Consider the following 13,665-nt stretch of genomic DNA (forward strand, 5'->3'; position numbering starts at 1 on the left):
AGTGGACATCTCCTCATAGCCAGGAGCTCCTCTCATGGCCTCTCTGTCCCAGCCCTTTGATGCAGCCAGGCTGACCTCTGCCTTGAATGGCTGGGGTCCACTTAGGCCCTCAGCCCTGCCTGTGAGTGGTGCCTCTTCTGTGAACCGCTTGCCCAGTCACCTTACCAGTGCCGAGTGCATGTTCACATGACTCCAGAAGTTGCACCCACATCTATGTCTCAATTCTGGGTTGAGCTGTCCGAGCAGACTCGGTCATCCTTCTTCCCTTGGGCTCCCCATGCGGTGCACCAGCCCTTTCCGCCAGGTCCTGATTGTGCATCCAGGGCTGAGAAAGCTCCCTGGGATTCCTGCCTGACCTCTGCCTCACACTCACGGGGGGACGTGGGCAGTCCCTGACTGTACCCCTCCTTCCGGACCTTACTCTCCTTGAGAAAAGGACTCACCTGGCTTTGCAAGGCTAAGGTGTCTGGCCAGGCCCTGGCGGCAGGACCAAGGAGGGCCGGCGTGCAGGTGGTCAAAAGGGTGGCTCAGCCGCCCCCTGGCACAAACAGCTCAGTCGCTGGGATCTGTTTTGCATATTGACCTTCTGTAGTGTGCATTTAGGAAAGGGATCTGTGGCTTTGAAAAGATAGTTTTAAACCACCCGAAGATGTCCAAGGACTCTGCTGGAAAAGTCTTCGGGCCTGCCACACTGAGTGGGTCGGAAGCCAACGCCCAGGGCTCCATCTGGAAGTGTGGAGCAGATGTAGTGTCTGAGGAAAAATCCCCTAAAAGACTAAGAGGAGAAAGGGCCAAGGCCTAGAGCTGGTTCCCAGAGCCCCCCGTCGGGTTTCAAGGCTCTATCCTGGCACCTGTGTGCGGGAAGGGGCTGCTGGGGCTCTCTGTTGAGGGTGCAGGTTAATGGTTAAGCTCCCCAGGGGTGGAGGTTAATGTTTGAACGCCAGACAAGTCACAGGAAACACCACTCAAGGAGCTGTCACCAAGCCTGCCACACTTATCACAGATAAAAAATTAACTCTTCAGCTATTCCGGGTTAGGTGGCCAAGGCCTTACTGGCATTCTTTGGGAACGTTTCAGGGTCACCCTAATAGCTGCACGGTCTGCCCCACAGGGCTGTTTATTACTATGTTTACAGAAGCCAATGCCCCCTCAGAGTTGGCTGGTGGAAGGGCTGTGGCTCTCCCCAGGGGAAGAATGTTCCAGAAGGACAGTGTGGTGATAGGAAAGCTGTGGGCTCGACAGTCGGACAGACCTGGGTATGTGTCCTGCTCTGTCACACAGGTGCTCTGTGACCTTGCGCAAGCCACTGGTTCTCTCTGAGCCTCAGTGCCCTTGCCTTCAAGTGGGGTCGTGCCATCCCCTTTTCCTTCTCGTCTCTGCCTACTGGTTGCCCACTCCCCAGAGCATGGGTCCAGGAAAACAGGCTTTTTATTTTGTATCGTTTTTACTGAGGTGAAATTCACATAGCTTTAAAATTACCATTTAAAAGTGAATAATTTAATGGCAGTTAGCACATTCATAAGGCTCCATGCAGCCACCAGCTCTATCTCATTCCAAAATATCTTCATCACCCCAAAATAAAATCCCTGTACCCATTAAGTAGTCACTCCCCTCCTTCCCTCTCTCCAGCCCCTGGCTATGGCTCATCTACTTTCTGTCCCTGTGGATGTGCCAGTGCTGGACATTTCACATCAGCGGAAGCAGCCGCTACGTGGCCTTTTGTGTGTGTCTGCTTTTGCCGAGTGTGACGCTCTCAAGGTCCATCCACGCTGTAGTATGAGTCGGCGCTTCACGCGTGCTGGCGGTTAGTGTGGTTTTCTCCAACATTCCTAGCTCCTTTCTGGAGTCGCCTGGCCCCCGATGCCCTCTGGCTGCCACACCCTGGACCATCCTCTACAGCTGCCCGTAGTTCAACTCTGCCCATTCTTCCCTTGGCAACACTGATCTTGGCTCATCCAAATTTCATTAGCTTATGTTTCTATATTATAGTTCTTCAAACAACAGTGCCATAAGCACTATGATTACCCCCATTTCACAGATGAAGAAACAGGCTCCAAGGGGCCGGGATTGCATAAAGGGAAGGCCAGGATTGCATGAAACGGGACAGCTTTGCCATCCGGTCTGATCAAACACAGCACAACTGAGCTTCGAATGACTGATAACCTTAACCGCCCCCCCAGCCCGCCCGCAGCAGAGATGGTTTTCCATTAGAGAAAACAAAGACAGAGATTGCTGCTGACAATTAATCCTTAATTGGCATGAAAGGTGATGTGAAATGGATGGCTCTAGGTCAAGTGAAGAACAGTTCTTGGGTGGATGAGGTTCCGTGGGGGTGACCCGCACTTTGTGCAGTCCCTGGGGGGGAAGGACTTAGCTTCGTGCTCAGAAGCCGGCCTGGGGCTGGCCTCATGGACATAGATGGGTCAGTCTGCTCCAGAGAAGTGGCTGCTCCGCCTTAGGGCTGGAAGGGTTCTTATCTCATCTATGCAGACTTCATTCAGCCTCTGATGCTCTTCTCAGTCTCCTAATTCCAGGACCCTCTCTACTTGAATACTTTCAGTGATGGGGAACTCATCACTCCCAAGATAGTTCATTCCATCAAACAGCTTATAATTTTTGGTTCCGAGACTCTTTAGCTGTTTCTCCTGTGATGTGCTTTTAAGGACCTCTGTTGCCGTGGGATTTCAGCTCCTCTAGCCCCATCCTGACCACAGCTCCTATGTGTCCAGCCATCACAAAGGAGAGCCACACCTTCTCGACCTAAGACTGTAGGTCAAGTTGTTAGCAAAGCGAAGGAAACCTCACCAGGCTCTCCCTTGGATGGCCTGGGGATGGGGCCATGGCTGAGCCCAGCGAGGCAAAGGGACACACAATGCAATCCAGAAACAGGCCGCTGTGCAGGAGCTCAGCCTAAGCCTGTGGAGGAGGAGCGGGAGCTTCTCTCTGCTGCACACTCCCCAGGGAGGGCTCCCCACTATCCCGAGACTGCCTGTCCACATTCCAGCTGTGGACGCGCTCCTGGGCCTGAGCAGGGTCTCGGGAACTCAGCGGGGCTCTGGGTAACCCTGGGCCTCCCCAGTGCCTGTGGGGTGGGGACTGGGTTTTGAGGACCCTCTATGGGGAGCCCACTGTGTGTCTCCATGCTGATCTAGCCTGGCATCTGGTCTCAGGAGGCCGAGGCTGACCCGGGGCCTCTTTCCCTAAGTGGCCATCTCCGGGAGGAGAAAGGGTTGACTCGGGGCGAGCAGGGGGTGGAGGTGCCTGAGAGACGGATGCGGCAGTCCAGGGCAGAGGGAACAGCAAACACCAGCAGAAGCAGAGGCTAGGAGACACAAGGGTGAGACAGGGAGGAGCTGAGCCTTCCCTGGTGACCCCATCAGCCGATGATGTGAGCACCAGGGACAGGCAGGGGTGTGAGTGGAGCCTTTCAGCATGGCCCTGGGGACCGGGCTGTTCCTGGCCCCATGCCACTGAAGCCTGACACATTGCCCCAGAAATAGTCCCAGGTTTTTATCAGGCCATCTGAGCCTATTTATAAATAGCGGACTGGAGGATGGAGGCCGCATTCCGGGTGAACGCAGGGCAAACTCCCAGGCACTGTCCTGCCCTTTCAGATGGCCCTTTCCCCTCTCTCAACCACCCCGTTGCCGCACCCCAGACCTGCCTCTGGGGCCGCCTCTGTATCCCTGTGGGCAGGACAGAGGAAGCTGACATTGCTGTTTCTGCTTCAGACCTGGCCCAGGGCCAGGGGCTCCACGAATACAGAGACCACGAATCTTTATCTATAAACCCCATTGGGTGAAAATAGGACCTTCCCCATTTCTGACTAATTCTGATTGCATTCTCCTGGGGTGGCAGACATTTCTGGATCTTCCCCTGCAGTTTTCCCAGGGAGCTAGAGATTCACGCAGCACCATCGTGTTCAGGGGGATCCCGGCTCGCCTGCAGCTGATGATGGTGTCAGTCACAGGTGGTGACTGGCAGAGCCCTGCCTATCCTGGGCCACTGGCCCTTTTGTGCTTTGCCGGGAGGCATGGGCTCAGCAAGGCTGTCTGTGGTCTGCCTGTCTAGACCTGCCACCACACCCATTTCTGCTCTGGGTCATCCCACCCCCTTGGGACTGGCTGGGCAGCAGGGTATTTGCACCTCTTCTGGAACCTTCCATGTCCCAGCTCATGACTTCCCCTCCATCTCTCCCCAGTTTATGGGAATTCTTGCTCCTTTTCTGTTTTCTCCCAAGAGCTTTGATAATCCCAGAATACCTCTTCATCCCCGAGAGACCTTTGGAAGCCCAAGCCAGGAAGTTTTCTTTCCTTTCTCTGTGGCTTCGATCTGAGAAGAAAGAAAAGAGAAAAAACAAAACAAAACAAAACAAAACTCAAAAAAACAGGAGAAGAAAAAAGAAGTTGATAGATCAGAAAGTATTAGACTGTACCCACATATCGTTTAATTCTCACAGAAATCCTGGGGAACATTACTGTGCCCATTTTATAGATGGTGAGACTGAGGCTCACAGAGGTAAGTGCCATACCCAAGGTAGGCTTGGGTCCAAAACCCATTGTATATCCACCATGCCACCTGCCTCCACCTGGTGTCCCACGCTGTCCTCCTGGGCCACAGGCACTCAAGAAGGCACGTGGCGTTTGTGGGCTGGCACTGTCTTCTCTTGTTTCTCCACTTAAACGTCTCAACCTTCCATCCCACCCCTTCCAGCCAGGCAGCTGGTGGTGGAAGTGGCCATCAGAGACGACAGAGAGGTGGGGAGGCCTGCTCCTCACATGCTTTGGATATGCCTGCCTGCACAGCTAATGTATATTCCTTCTAGCCCTGGCTCTCCGGGGACAGTGACCCCTCCCTCGTGGCTCAGTAAGTGTGGCCCTATTGACAAAGCTCCCCGATCCCCTGTCTCAGTGGCTGCCCGTCACCCCCAACAGAGGCAGTGAGTTGTGCTGTTCTGGATTCAAAATTGCCCAGGATGTCCCCGGCCCTGGGCTCTGTCCCTTCCCTGCCAGGGCTCCCTGGGAAGGCCAGTGCCAGGACAGGTATCTGACGCTAAGCCAGGAGCGCTCTTCCCTACCTCCCCCTCCTGCTTGGCTTGGGGGCCTGGGGAGTCCAGGAGTGGGGTCTGAGATGCTGCATTCACAGCCTGGGGGCAGTGCAGGACAGCCTCCACAAGCACCAAGGAGGCCACAGAAACTGTCCCGCTCCCCCAGCCACATTCCCTCCAGCCTGGCCCTAGCCACGTGCCTCCTGTACTGTGATCCCCTTCATATTTTTTCCTTAAAATCAATGGACTTAGCCTCATCCTAAACAATAGTAGCTATAAAATCACAGATGTGATATGCTAGTTTCATAATGTTTCTATTACATGTTACATTTTCTTTAAAAAAAGGTGTAACTATTAAAAAATGTTCAACCATGTACCAGCCAAAAGCACAGGTCCCCAGTGAGTGGTGAGCTCATCGCACGCTGGGAAACCGCGGGTCTGTTCTGTGCCTTCTGTGCCCAGACGGTGGAGCCAAGGCTGGGAGAGAACGAGGAAGTGTCACTGGTGCTCAGGAAACGAGGAACACTGTGTGGGGCTAGCAGCCAGGTCTGCTGCCACCGAGGCCAGCCTGGAGGAGGCAGCCTGTCCCAGGCTGGGGCATGGGAAGGCTGGGTGGGATCCCAGCCCCATTATCACCAGCTCTGTCATCCACACTTGTCACTCCCCGCTCCTGGAGCCTCAGCTTCCTCATCTCTGCCGTGGGGCAGTGACTCTACTTACTCATCTCTGCCGTGGGCCAGTGACTCTACTTACTCTTGGGCTGCTCTGAGCCTCAGCTCCAGGATGTCTGATGTGCATCCAGCACAGGCCAGGCATGGCCTGTCCCCAGATGTCCCTGGGGCCCTGCCTGACATGACCCAAGTTAGGAAGGCTCTCAGACGTGCTGGCACCATCCACATCTGTCTGGCCAGCTAGCCAGCGTTGTCCAGCCTCATGGCCCAGAATCTGTGGCTGGTGCCCTGGCTGACCTGGTCAGTCCAACCAGCCCTGAATCTGTTTCTCTCCAAGTGAGCCAAGAGGCTCCTGCCTTTTTCCATGCTCTGGAAATGCCCGGCTGCTTCCAAGGCAAGAGAGGCTGTCCTGAGCTGGCAGGGGAGCTGCAACTTGAAACGAGGCGTTTGGCTGCCACCCCGAGATGGCCACATAGGGAAAGGCGCCCCGGGTCAGCCTTGGCCTCCTGAGACTCCAGATGCCAGGCTAGGTCAGCATGGAGACACACAGTGGGCTGTCTGTAGAGGGTCCTCAGGACCAAGTCCCCACCCCACAGGCATCTGGGGAGGCCCAGGAGACCCTGCTCAGGTCCAGTGAGCACGTCCACAGCCGGAATGTGGACAGACAGTCTCGGGATAGTGGGGAGCCCTCCCTGGGGAGCGCACAGCAGAGAGAAGCTCCGGCTCCTTCTCTTGCAGGTAAAGCTTCTGCATATGGGGGTTCCTCATCTCCCACATGCTCCTGGGACACAGAGCCTTGTCCCTTGTCCTCATAGATGCTTCCACTGTCCTGTAAAAGCCCTGCCCAAACACGGCCTTCTGTGTCCCTCTCCAATTCCCTGCCACCCTTGCTCATGGCCACAGCCTGCCCTTGTGGTTCCTGGGACTGTCCCACCTCCAAAGCCCCCACAGGCATCCTGATTTCAAGCCTGGGCTCCTCTCTGGGTCCTCCCACTTCCCCTCTCCCACTAGGGGTTGGACCTCTCTTCAGGGAGAAACAGGCCACACCTGTCGGGGCTTCCTCACTCCAGTCCAGCATCCTACCCGACCCAGGCCCCCGTGGCCTGGCCCACCGTTCCCTCCCCAACCCCCCTGCCTCTCTCCGGCTCCCAGATCCTCGCTTGAACAAGGAGGGCACTAGGCAGCTGGAGACAGGTCAGGTGGGTGGAGGACTGGGTGGAGACAGCTTTCAGACCCTCTGTTTCCTGGCTGTGTGGCCTGGGAAGCCACTTCTGGCTCTTCTTAATTGCTGCATTTAAAAAGTGGAGGTAGAACCAAGCACCTCGGGAGCTGGGGCACTGCCGTGGGTTTACATGGTATTACGTGTGGCATGCACAGGGCTCCTCCCCATCAGCACCACACCGCAGCTGGCAGGCCCTGGGTGTGGAGCGTAGAAGCCAAGTGGGTGTTGAAGCAAAAGCCCGTTTACCAGGGATGCATGGTGGGCACTGGCGTGGGGGGAAGTGGTTCTAGCTGGCGTCCCTTCATTTATTCATCTGCTGTGTTTGCTGAGCTCCTGTGCTATGCCTGACCCATCGGAGGCACAGGGGCCGGCTCTCCCGGGCTCTCTGCCTGGTTGTGGGGGAAGCATCTACACCCAGGCACTGAGGTGAAGACACAGCTGGCAGTGACCCCCGCTGGTGGGTCTGTGACTGCCTGTCTCACTCTCTTTGAGGAACCCTCAGCTGAGGAACAGAGTGGAAATTCTCAAAGCAAGCCCTGGAACCACTTCAGCAGCATCTTTGGGGAATGCTTAAAAAGCAGATTCCTGGGTCTGGCCTCACCAGGAAGGAATCAGAATCTCGGTTGGGTCCTGGGGATCTGCATGTCTCTGAGAGACACTCAGCTTATTCTGAGGTCGGTGGGAGGGTCACATTACTGCCATGGGACAGGTCGCCAGGGAGATTTCATTTAGAGGGGGTGAAGGGGTCAAGGGCACTATGGATGCTTTGGGTCTGGTCAGATTAATGCCTGAAAATAGATTCGTGCTCGTTAAAAAAGCTGAGCATTTGCCATCTGGGTACTCCCTCGACCCCTGCACACTACCTCCATCGCTCAGTTCCCGGAGCTAAGAATTGCCATTCAGGGGACCCAGCCTGGTCCAACCTCCTGAGTCCAAATGAGAAAGGAACAGGCCTGGGGAGACCAGCAGGAAAGGGGCTGCCAGTCCGCTGCCTACTCTGGGCAGGTTTTTGAGGTGGGTGTCAAACCCTTTCTCTGGACAACCTCAGGAGGGAGGTGCTGGCCCTCCCAGAAGAGATGAGGAAGTGAGGAAGTTAGCAGGACAGCTGATAAGGTGAGGTGGGCCTGGAGCCCGGGTCTGCCGACTTGAGTTCTGGCTCTTTCTTTTTGGGGGTGGTGGGCTCTGCCCTGTGCCATGTTCCCCAAACTGGAGGAAGGCTGACTGCAAATGCCCTCAGCTCAGTTCTTGCCCCTTCCAAGCCTTCCCTCAGCAATGACCTCTCAGAGGGCATGTGTCTCCAGTCTGTCGCAGGAAGCAATTTTCCTGGGTTTCTGCCCTAGGATCAACTTTGGGAGATTTGGCAGGTGGTTATGTGAAATGATGTCTTAAAAGACAGTACAGTCACAACTCACATACAAATATAGAACGAATACCCGCCGAACTCCTTGTTTAATTTGTGAGAGAGTCAGTAAGATATTACCACTGGTTCATAGAATTCAAAGTACCTGATATGGTTTGTGGCTATTTCCCCACTCAAATCTCATCTTGAATTGTAGCTCCCATAATCCCCATGTGTCATGGGAGGGACCTGGCGGAAGGTAATCGAATCTTGCGGGCAGGTTTTTCCCATGCTGTTCTCATGATAGTGAATAAGTCTCATGAGATCTGGAGGTTTTATAAAGGGGAGTTTTCCTGCACAAGTCCTCTCTCCTGTGATTGTGAAGCCTCTCCAGCCATGTGGAACTGTGAGTCCTTTAAACTTCTTTTCTTTATAAATTACCCAGTCTCAGTATGTCTTTATTAGCAGCATGGAAATGGACTGATACAGCACCATACCTATGAGGCAGAATGGTAATATGAATTTACAAATAGAGGCAAAGCTGGCTGAATACACAGGGAGGGAAGTGAAATTAATCATATTTCAACTGGACAATGATTATTGTGCCTATAGATGGGAATCACTCGCATTGCTACCAATCATCTAGAACTTACAGAGTTGCAATCCAGCTCAAAGACAATAAAAAGCCTGACACACTCCATTGAATCAGATAATCCGGAAGGCTATGCTTAGACAGTGCTGTGTTTTGCACTGAAAACACCTCGTAATTTTTTAAATTCATCTTAAAGTCTTTCAGTTTTCAGAAGACTTGCAGCCAAATCTGGCTCTGAGCTTCCTTGCAGCCAAATCAAAGAGGAAACCAGCTTCAAATGTAGTGTGTGTGTATACTAGTTGTTCACAGTAAGTTCAGCTTCTCACTGCATTGAGACCAGGCTCTCCTTCTGAGAGGGGCTTCATCAAGGGAACTCAAGTGGCATAGAAAGCAACATCCTCGACAGTATTCTTGCCACAAATACAGTGGAGCTGTGTCCCTAGGCCAGGGCAGTGGCTCTCAGAGTGTGGTCCCAGGACAAATAGCATCCGCATCACTTGGGAACTTGATAGAAATGCAGATACCCAGGCCCCACCCCAGACCCACTGAGCCATCTCTGATTTACCAATCCTTCTGGATGATTCTAATGCAAGCTGAAGTTCGAGAGTCACGGAGTTGTCAAACCCTGCAGTCAAGCGTTAGAATTACCTGGAAGGCTCTCAAAGGACATCATGGCTGGGCCCACCCAAACCAATTCATGCAGAATCCCTGCGTGCCATGCCGGTTGTGTCTATCTTTAAAGCTCCCCAGGTAGTTGTACCACGCAGCTAGGAGGGAGACCCACAGCTGCTTAGTTGTTTAATGCAAACTGAGGCCAACAGATGTGCCATTTGCTCCAGAGAAATCTAGACCTTCACCTGCAAAGCTTATATGAGAGGGCGCCTTCCTTCTGTCCTTCTTCCCTGCCTCCCGCCCTTTCTTACCTCCTTCCATCTTCAGCACTGAGCACTACCATGTAGATGGCAGAGATCAAGGGCCCAAAGAGGCAAAGGTGGCATTGGTTTCTGATCCCAAGGAGTCAGCACCTAATGGGAACTTGGGAAGTAGTCTAGCGGGAATTCCAGGCAGGCGAGGGTGTCGGTGATGGGGACAGGGTGGTAGGGCAGCCCTTGGTCCATCCCCATCCCTGTCTGATGCTGCTTTTCTCTCCAGGTTGCGAGGGGATGTGGGACAACATGAGCTGCTGGCCCTCTTCTGTGCTGGGCCGGACCGTGGAGGTGGGGTGCCCGAGATTCCTCCGGATGCTCACCAACAGAAATGGTAACCACTCAGCCCATGGGGCCTGGCGGAGAGGCTGAGGAGGCGGGGGGCCCTCTGGGTGGGGCCTCAGTTTAGAGGCAGGAGGCCAAGGGACCTTCTCTGAGGACAAGTACAGGCACAATGATTCAGGGAGAAGATTGCAGGGGATCGGAAGCCTCGCTTGGGAATGTGGAGTGGGCTCAATTCTGAGGGTCTCAAGCAAGGGGACGGGAGGCAGTGCACTGGGGAAGCAGGTAAAGGGAGCCTGGCCTGCTCGTCTGCCCCATGCCCTTCAGTTAGGAGCTCTCTTCCTCCTTTCCGTGTTTCCACCCGCTTAGTAACCAGGGCCTTGCTCCAGCCCCCATGTCTGGATCCCTTCCTGGCAGCTCCTTAATGGCCTGGCCTTCCAGAATGCTTCCTTCTTCTGTCAGGCCCTGCTGATGAACTGGCTCCCTGGGAGCCCCCAGCCTCCTGGGGAGGGAGGTTCTCTTATCAGAGGACAGCTGTAGTTTTAAGAATTTTCCTAATTGCCACACATTGATGAAAAGTCGACCATGCACAGGGCATTTTTATGGGCTCATTTAGTCACGATAAACCCACCACAGATCACAGACCTTTTCTCTTGACCCAGTAAAGAGTAATAATCACGGGGACTGGGAAAAGCTGTGGGGCTGTCCCTCTTTCCTGGTCCAGGCAGGACAGGAAAAGCTGCCTGATGAAGCCTGAACAAGAACAAACCAAAGAACAGGTGATTTAATACGAAAATGCACCAGCCTTCCAAAGTCAGGCAAGGCGACATGACCACGGGTCAGAGGCTGTGGAGGGGAGTGCAGATTCTTCTCACCGTAATTCTGCCATCCACATGCACATGCGTGCACACTCACGCATATATTTGGGGAACGTGCTGCTCCCTCGAAGCCTCACCTGACATCCTACACTATGGGAACTGGAGGAGTTGAGGTAGACAGGCTTGAACCCCACTCCTCCACTCCCTGGCATGGTAATGCTACCTGCTGTAACAGACAACGCCCCACGTCTCAAAGCCTTCATGCAAATTTGTCCACAGAAAGCCCAAAACAGGCCGGGCATGGTGGCTCACGCCTGTAATCCCAGCACTTTGGGAGGCCGAGGTGGGCGGATCTCTTGAGGTCGGGAGTTTGAGACCAGTCTGGCCAACATGGTGAAACTTCCATCTCTACTAAAAATACAAAAATTAGCCAGGCATGGTGGTGCACACCTGTAGTCCCAGTTACTCAGGAGGCTGAGGCATGAGAATCACTTGAACCTGGGAGGTAGAGGTTGCAGCGAGCTGAGATCGTGCCATTGCACTCCAGCCTGGGTGACAGAGTGAGACTGTTTCAAAAAAAAAAAAAAAAAAAAAAAGGCCGGGCGCGGTGGCTCAAGCTTGTAATCCCAGCACTTTGGGAGGCCGAGGCGGGTGGATCACGAGGTCAAGAGATCGAGACCATCCTGGTCAACATGGTGAAACCCTATCTCTACTAAAAATACAAAAGATTAGCTGGGCATGGTGGCACGTGCCTGTAATCCCAGCTACTCAGGAGGCTGAGGCAGGAGAATTGCCTGAGCCCAGGAGGCGGAGGTTGCGGTTAGCCGAAATTGTGCCATTGCACTCCAGCCTGGGTAACAAGAGCGAAACTCCGTCTCAAAAAAAAAAAAAAAAAAAAAAAATAGTTCGAAACAGGAAACAGGCGTTCCTGATTAGCAGGTGGCTCTCCTCCACACAGTGACTCCAGCACCGCACACCTCACAGCTGTGGCTTCAGCAGTTTCCAGGCTGACTGATGGAGGGGAAGGACCCGGAGAACCACATGGCAGAGGTTCAGAGGGGAGGGCCTGGGACGGATCCCACTCTGCCCACATTCCTTCAGCTAGAACTCAGTCACATCTAAAGGCAAGCGACCTGGGGAAATGCCATTTTTCTGGGTGCCAGTCAGCCTCAGGATCCCAGCTGCTCAGTGATGCTAAGCCTCAATTTTCTTGACTGCAAAATGGGGAAATTAAGTAAGAGCTGCCCTGTAAGGCTGTGCTTAGAAATACATTTTGTCCCTTCTCCCTAACCTCCTCTCCCTTCTTTCCCTTCTTCTCCTCTCCCCTCCCCTCCCCCGCCTCTGCGACACACACCCCTGCCTGCAAGCTTATCAACACATGTTACCTGCCAGCACGGCCCCTCCATGCCTGTCTCTGGGGTCCTGGGAGCTCAGGACACAGGAGATTAGTCCACATGCGGTGGCCCTGGAGCCGCAGGCTGGTCAGGCGCGAGCTCCCGCCCAGACTCCGCTTTCTGACTCCCGTCCACAAAGTGACCAAGTGCCAGTCCTGTCACATCCTTTCTCAATTACTTGCTAGAACCGCTGCCTGCCTCATTAGGTGGAGGCTCAGTGTCTCCCTCTTGAGGCTCACCCACCCTTGGATTGCTCATGGCCCACCGCGGGAGGCTCAGGGGGTCCCTGCTGTGTCCGCACAACGTGAAGATGGAAGTTGGGGTCCTGCGCCGACTCTGCTGCAGTTTCTTCTCGCAGCCACGTGGTGTCGCTGTGGGGCTGCAGGTCCACACCGAAGCCCTGCCTTCTGGGCTCTGGGCTCGCTCCAGGGCGCTGGGGGCCACGCTGTTCATACCCAGCCTCGGGGCAGTCACTGGCTGGCCCGAGAGCACAGGCCAACAGTTGGCCTCAATTTGTCACCAGGAACTCCAACCCACCCACCTTCCTCCCCATAGATCTGCCTCTGGGTCTGATTACACCCCTGCCCCTTCATCTCCCCGCAGAAAGGCAGGCTCCCATGGATGGTGCCCCCCATCCCTAGGCCCAGAGGGAGCGCCCAGTGAGGACAAGGTGCTCTGGAAAATAAATGAATTCTCCTTCAGGGCACCTACCACACGGGTCCTGACAGGAGTGGGTCCACGTGGCTGGAGAAACCACGGGCCGATTCTGCCCCCAGATGTTTCTGTTCATGCCAGGCCTAGAATGCTCCCTGTGGGGTGCATTCCTTTGATTCTGGAAAGGACGCTGGTCTTCCAGAGTTCCTTTTAAAAGCCACATTTTCCCGGCGGCGGCCCCTTGGCCCTCTTTCTCTTCCTACTTAGTGGGGATCTGGCCTTCAAGCGCTCATGCTTTCCTACCTGATTAGGGTCCCGGAGCCTTTTGAAAGTCAGATGAAAGCTTTGGACTGGCCTTCCCACAAACTACACACACACACACACACACACACACACACACACACACAGACACCCGTTTGGGGGTCCCCTGAGGTGCGCACTGGCCTGTGCCTGGTTAAGATTCCCTTACCTATTAGGAATTCAGCACTGGGGAAGTGGCGGGGGGGCGGGCATTGAAGGGGCTCCAGAGAGAGCCCAGCCCACCTCCGTTGCAGCTCCGCAGTTTGAAGGCAGGAGGCCCCGCGTTGTTAGCAGCTCTGGGCACCTGGCCTGGGTCACATGCAGCATCTGTCTTGGGAGTCCCGCTGGGTCAGTGAGGAGAGGGCCCCAAACAGGCAGGCCCGCTGCCCTCGGCCGGGTCCACAGGGAGCCCAGCCTGTA

General features: G+C 54.6%; 1 protein-coding gene across 3 annotated transcripts in view; it reads left to right on the forward strand.

Annotated features, from left to right (window-relative positions):
• Window positions 1–13,665, forward strand: part of SCTR (secretin receptor) — a 79,338-nt gene that overhangs the window by 27,901 nt on the left and 37,772 nt on the right. For all 3 annotated transcript variants that reach the window (XM_074399863.1, XM_074399864.1, XM_003931556.4), the window contains exon 3: window positions 10,024–10,131. In XM_074399863.1, coding sequence (XP_074255964.1) covers window positions 10,024–10,131 — 108 coding nt within the window. The remainder of the gene's footprint in view (window positions 1–10,023; window positions 10,132–13,665) is intronic.

Source organism: Saimiri boliviensis, chromosome 5, assembly GCF_048565385.1.
Source record: "Saimiri boliviensis isolate mSaiBol1 chromosome 5, mSaiBol1.pri, whole genome shotgun sequence".
NCBI classification, from domain to species: Eukaryota; Metazoa; Chordata; class Mammalia; order Primates; family Cebidae; genus Saimiri; species Saimiri boliviensis.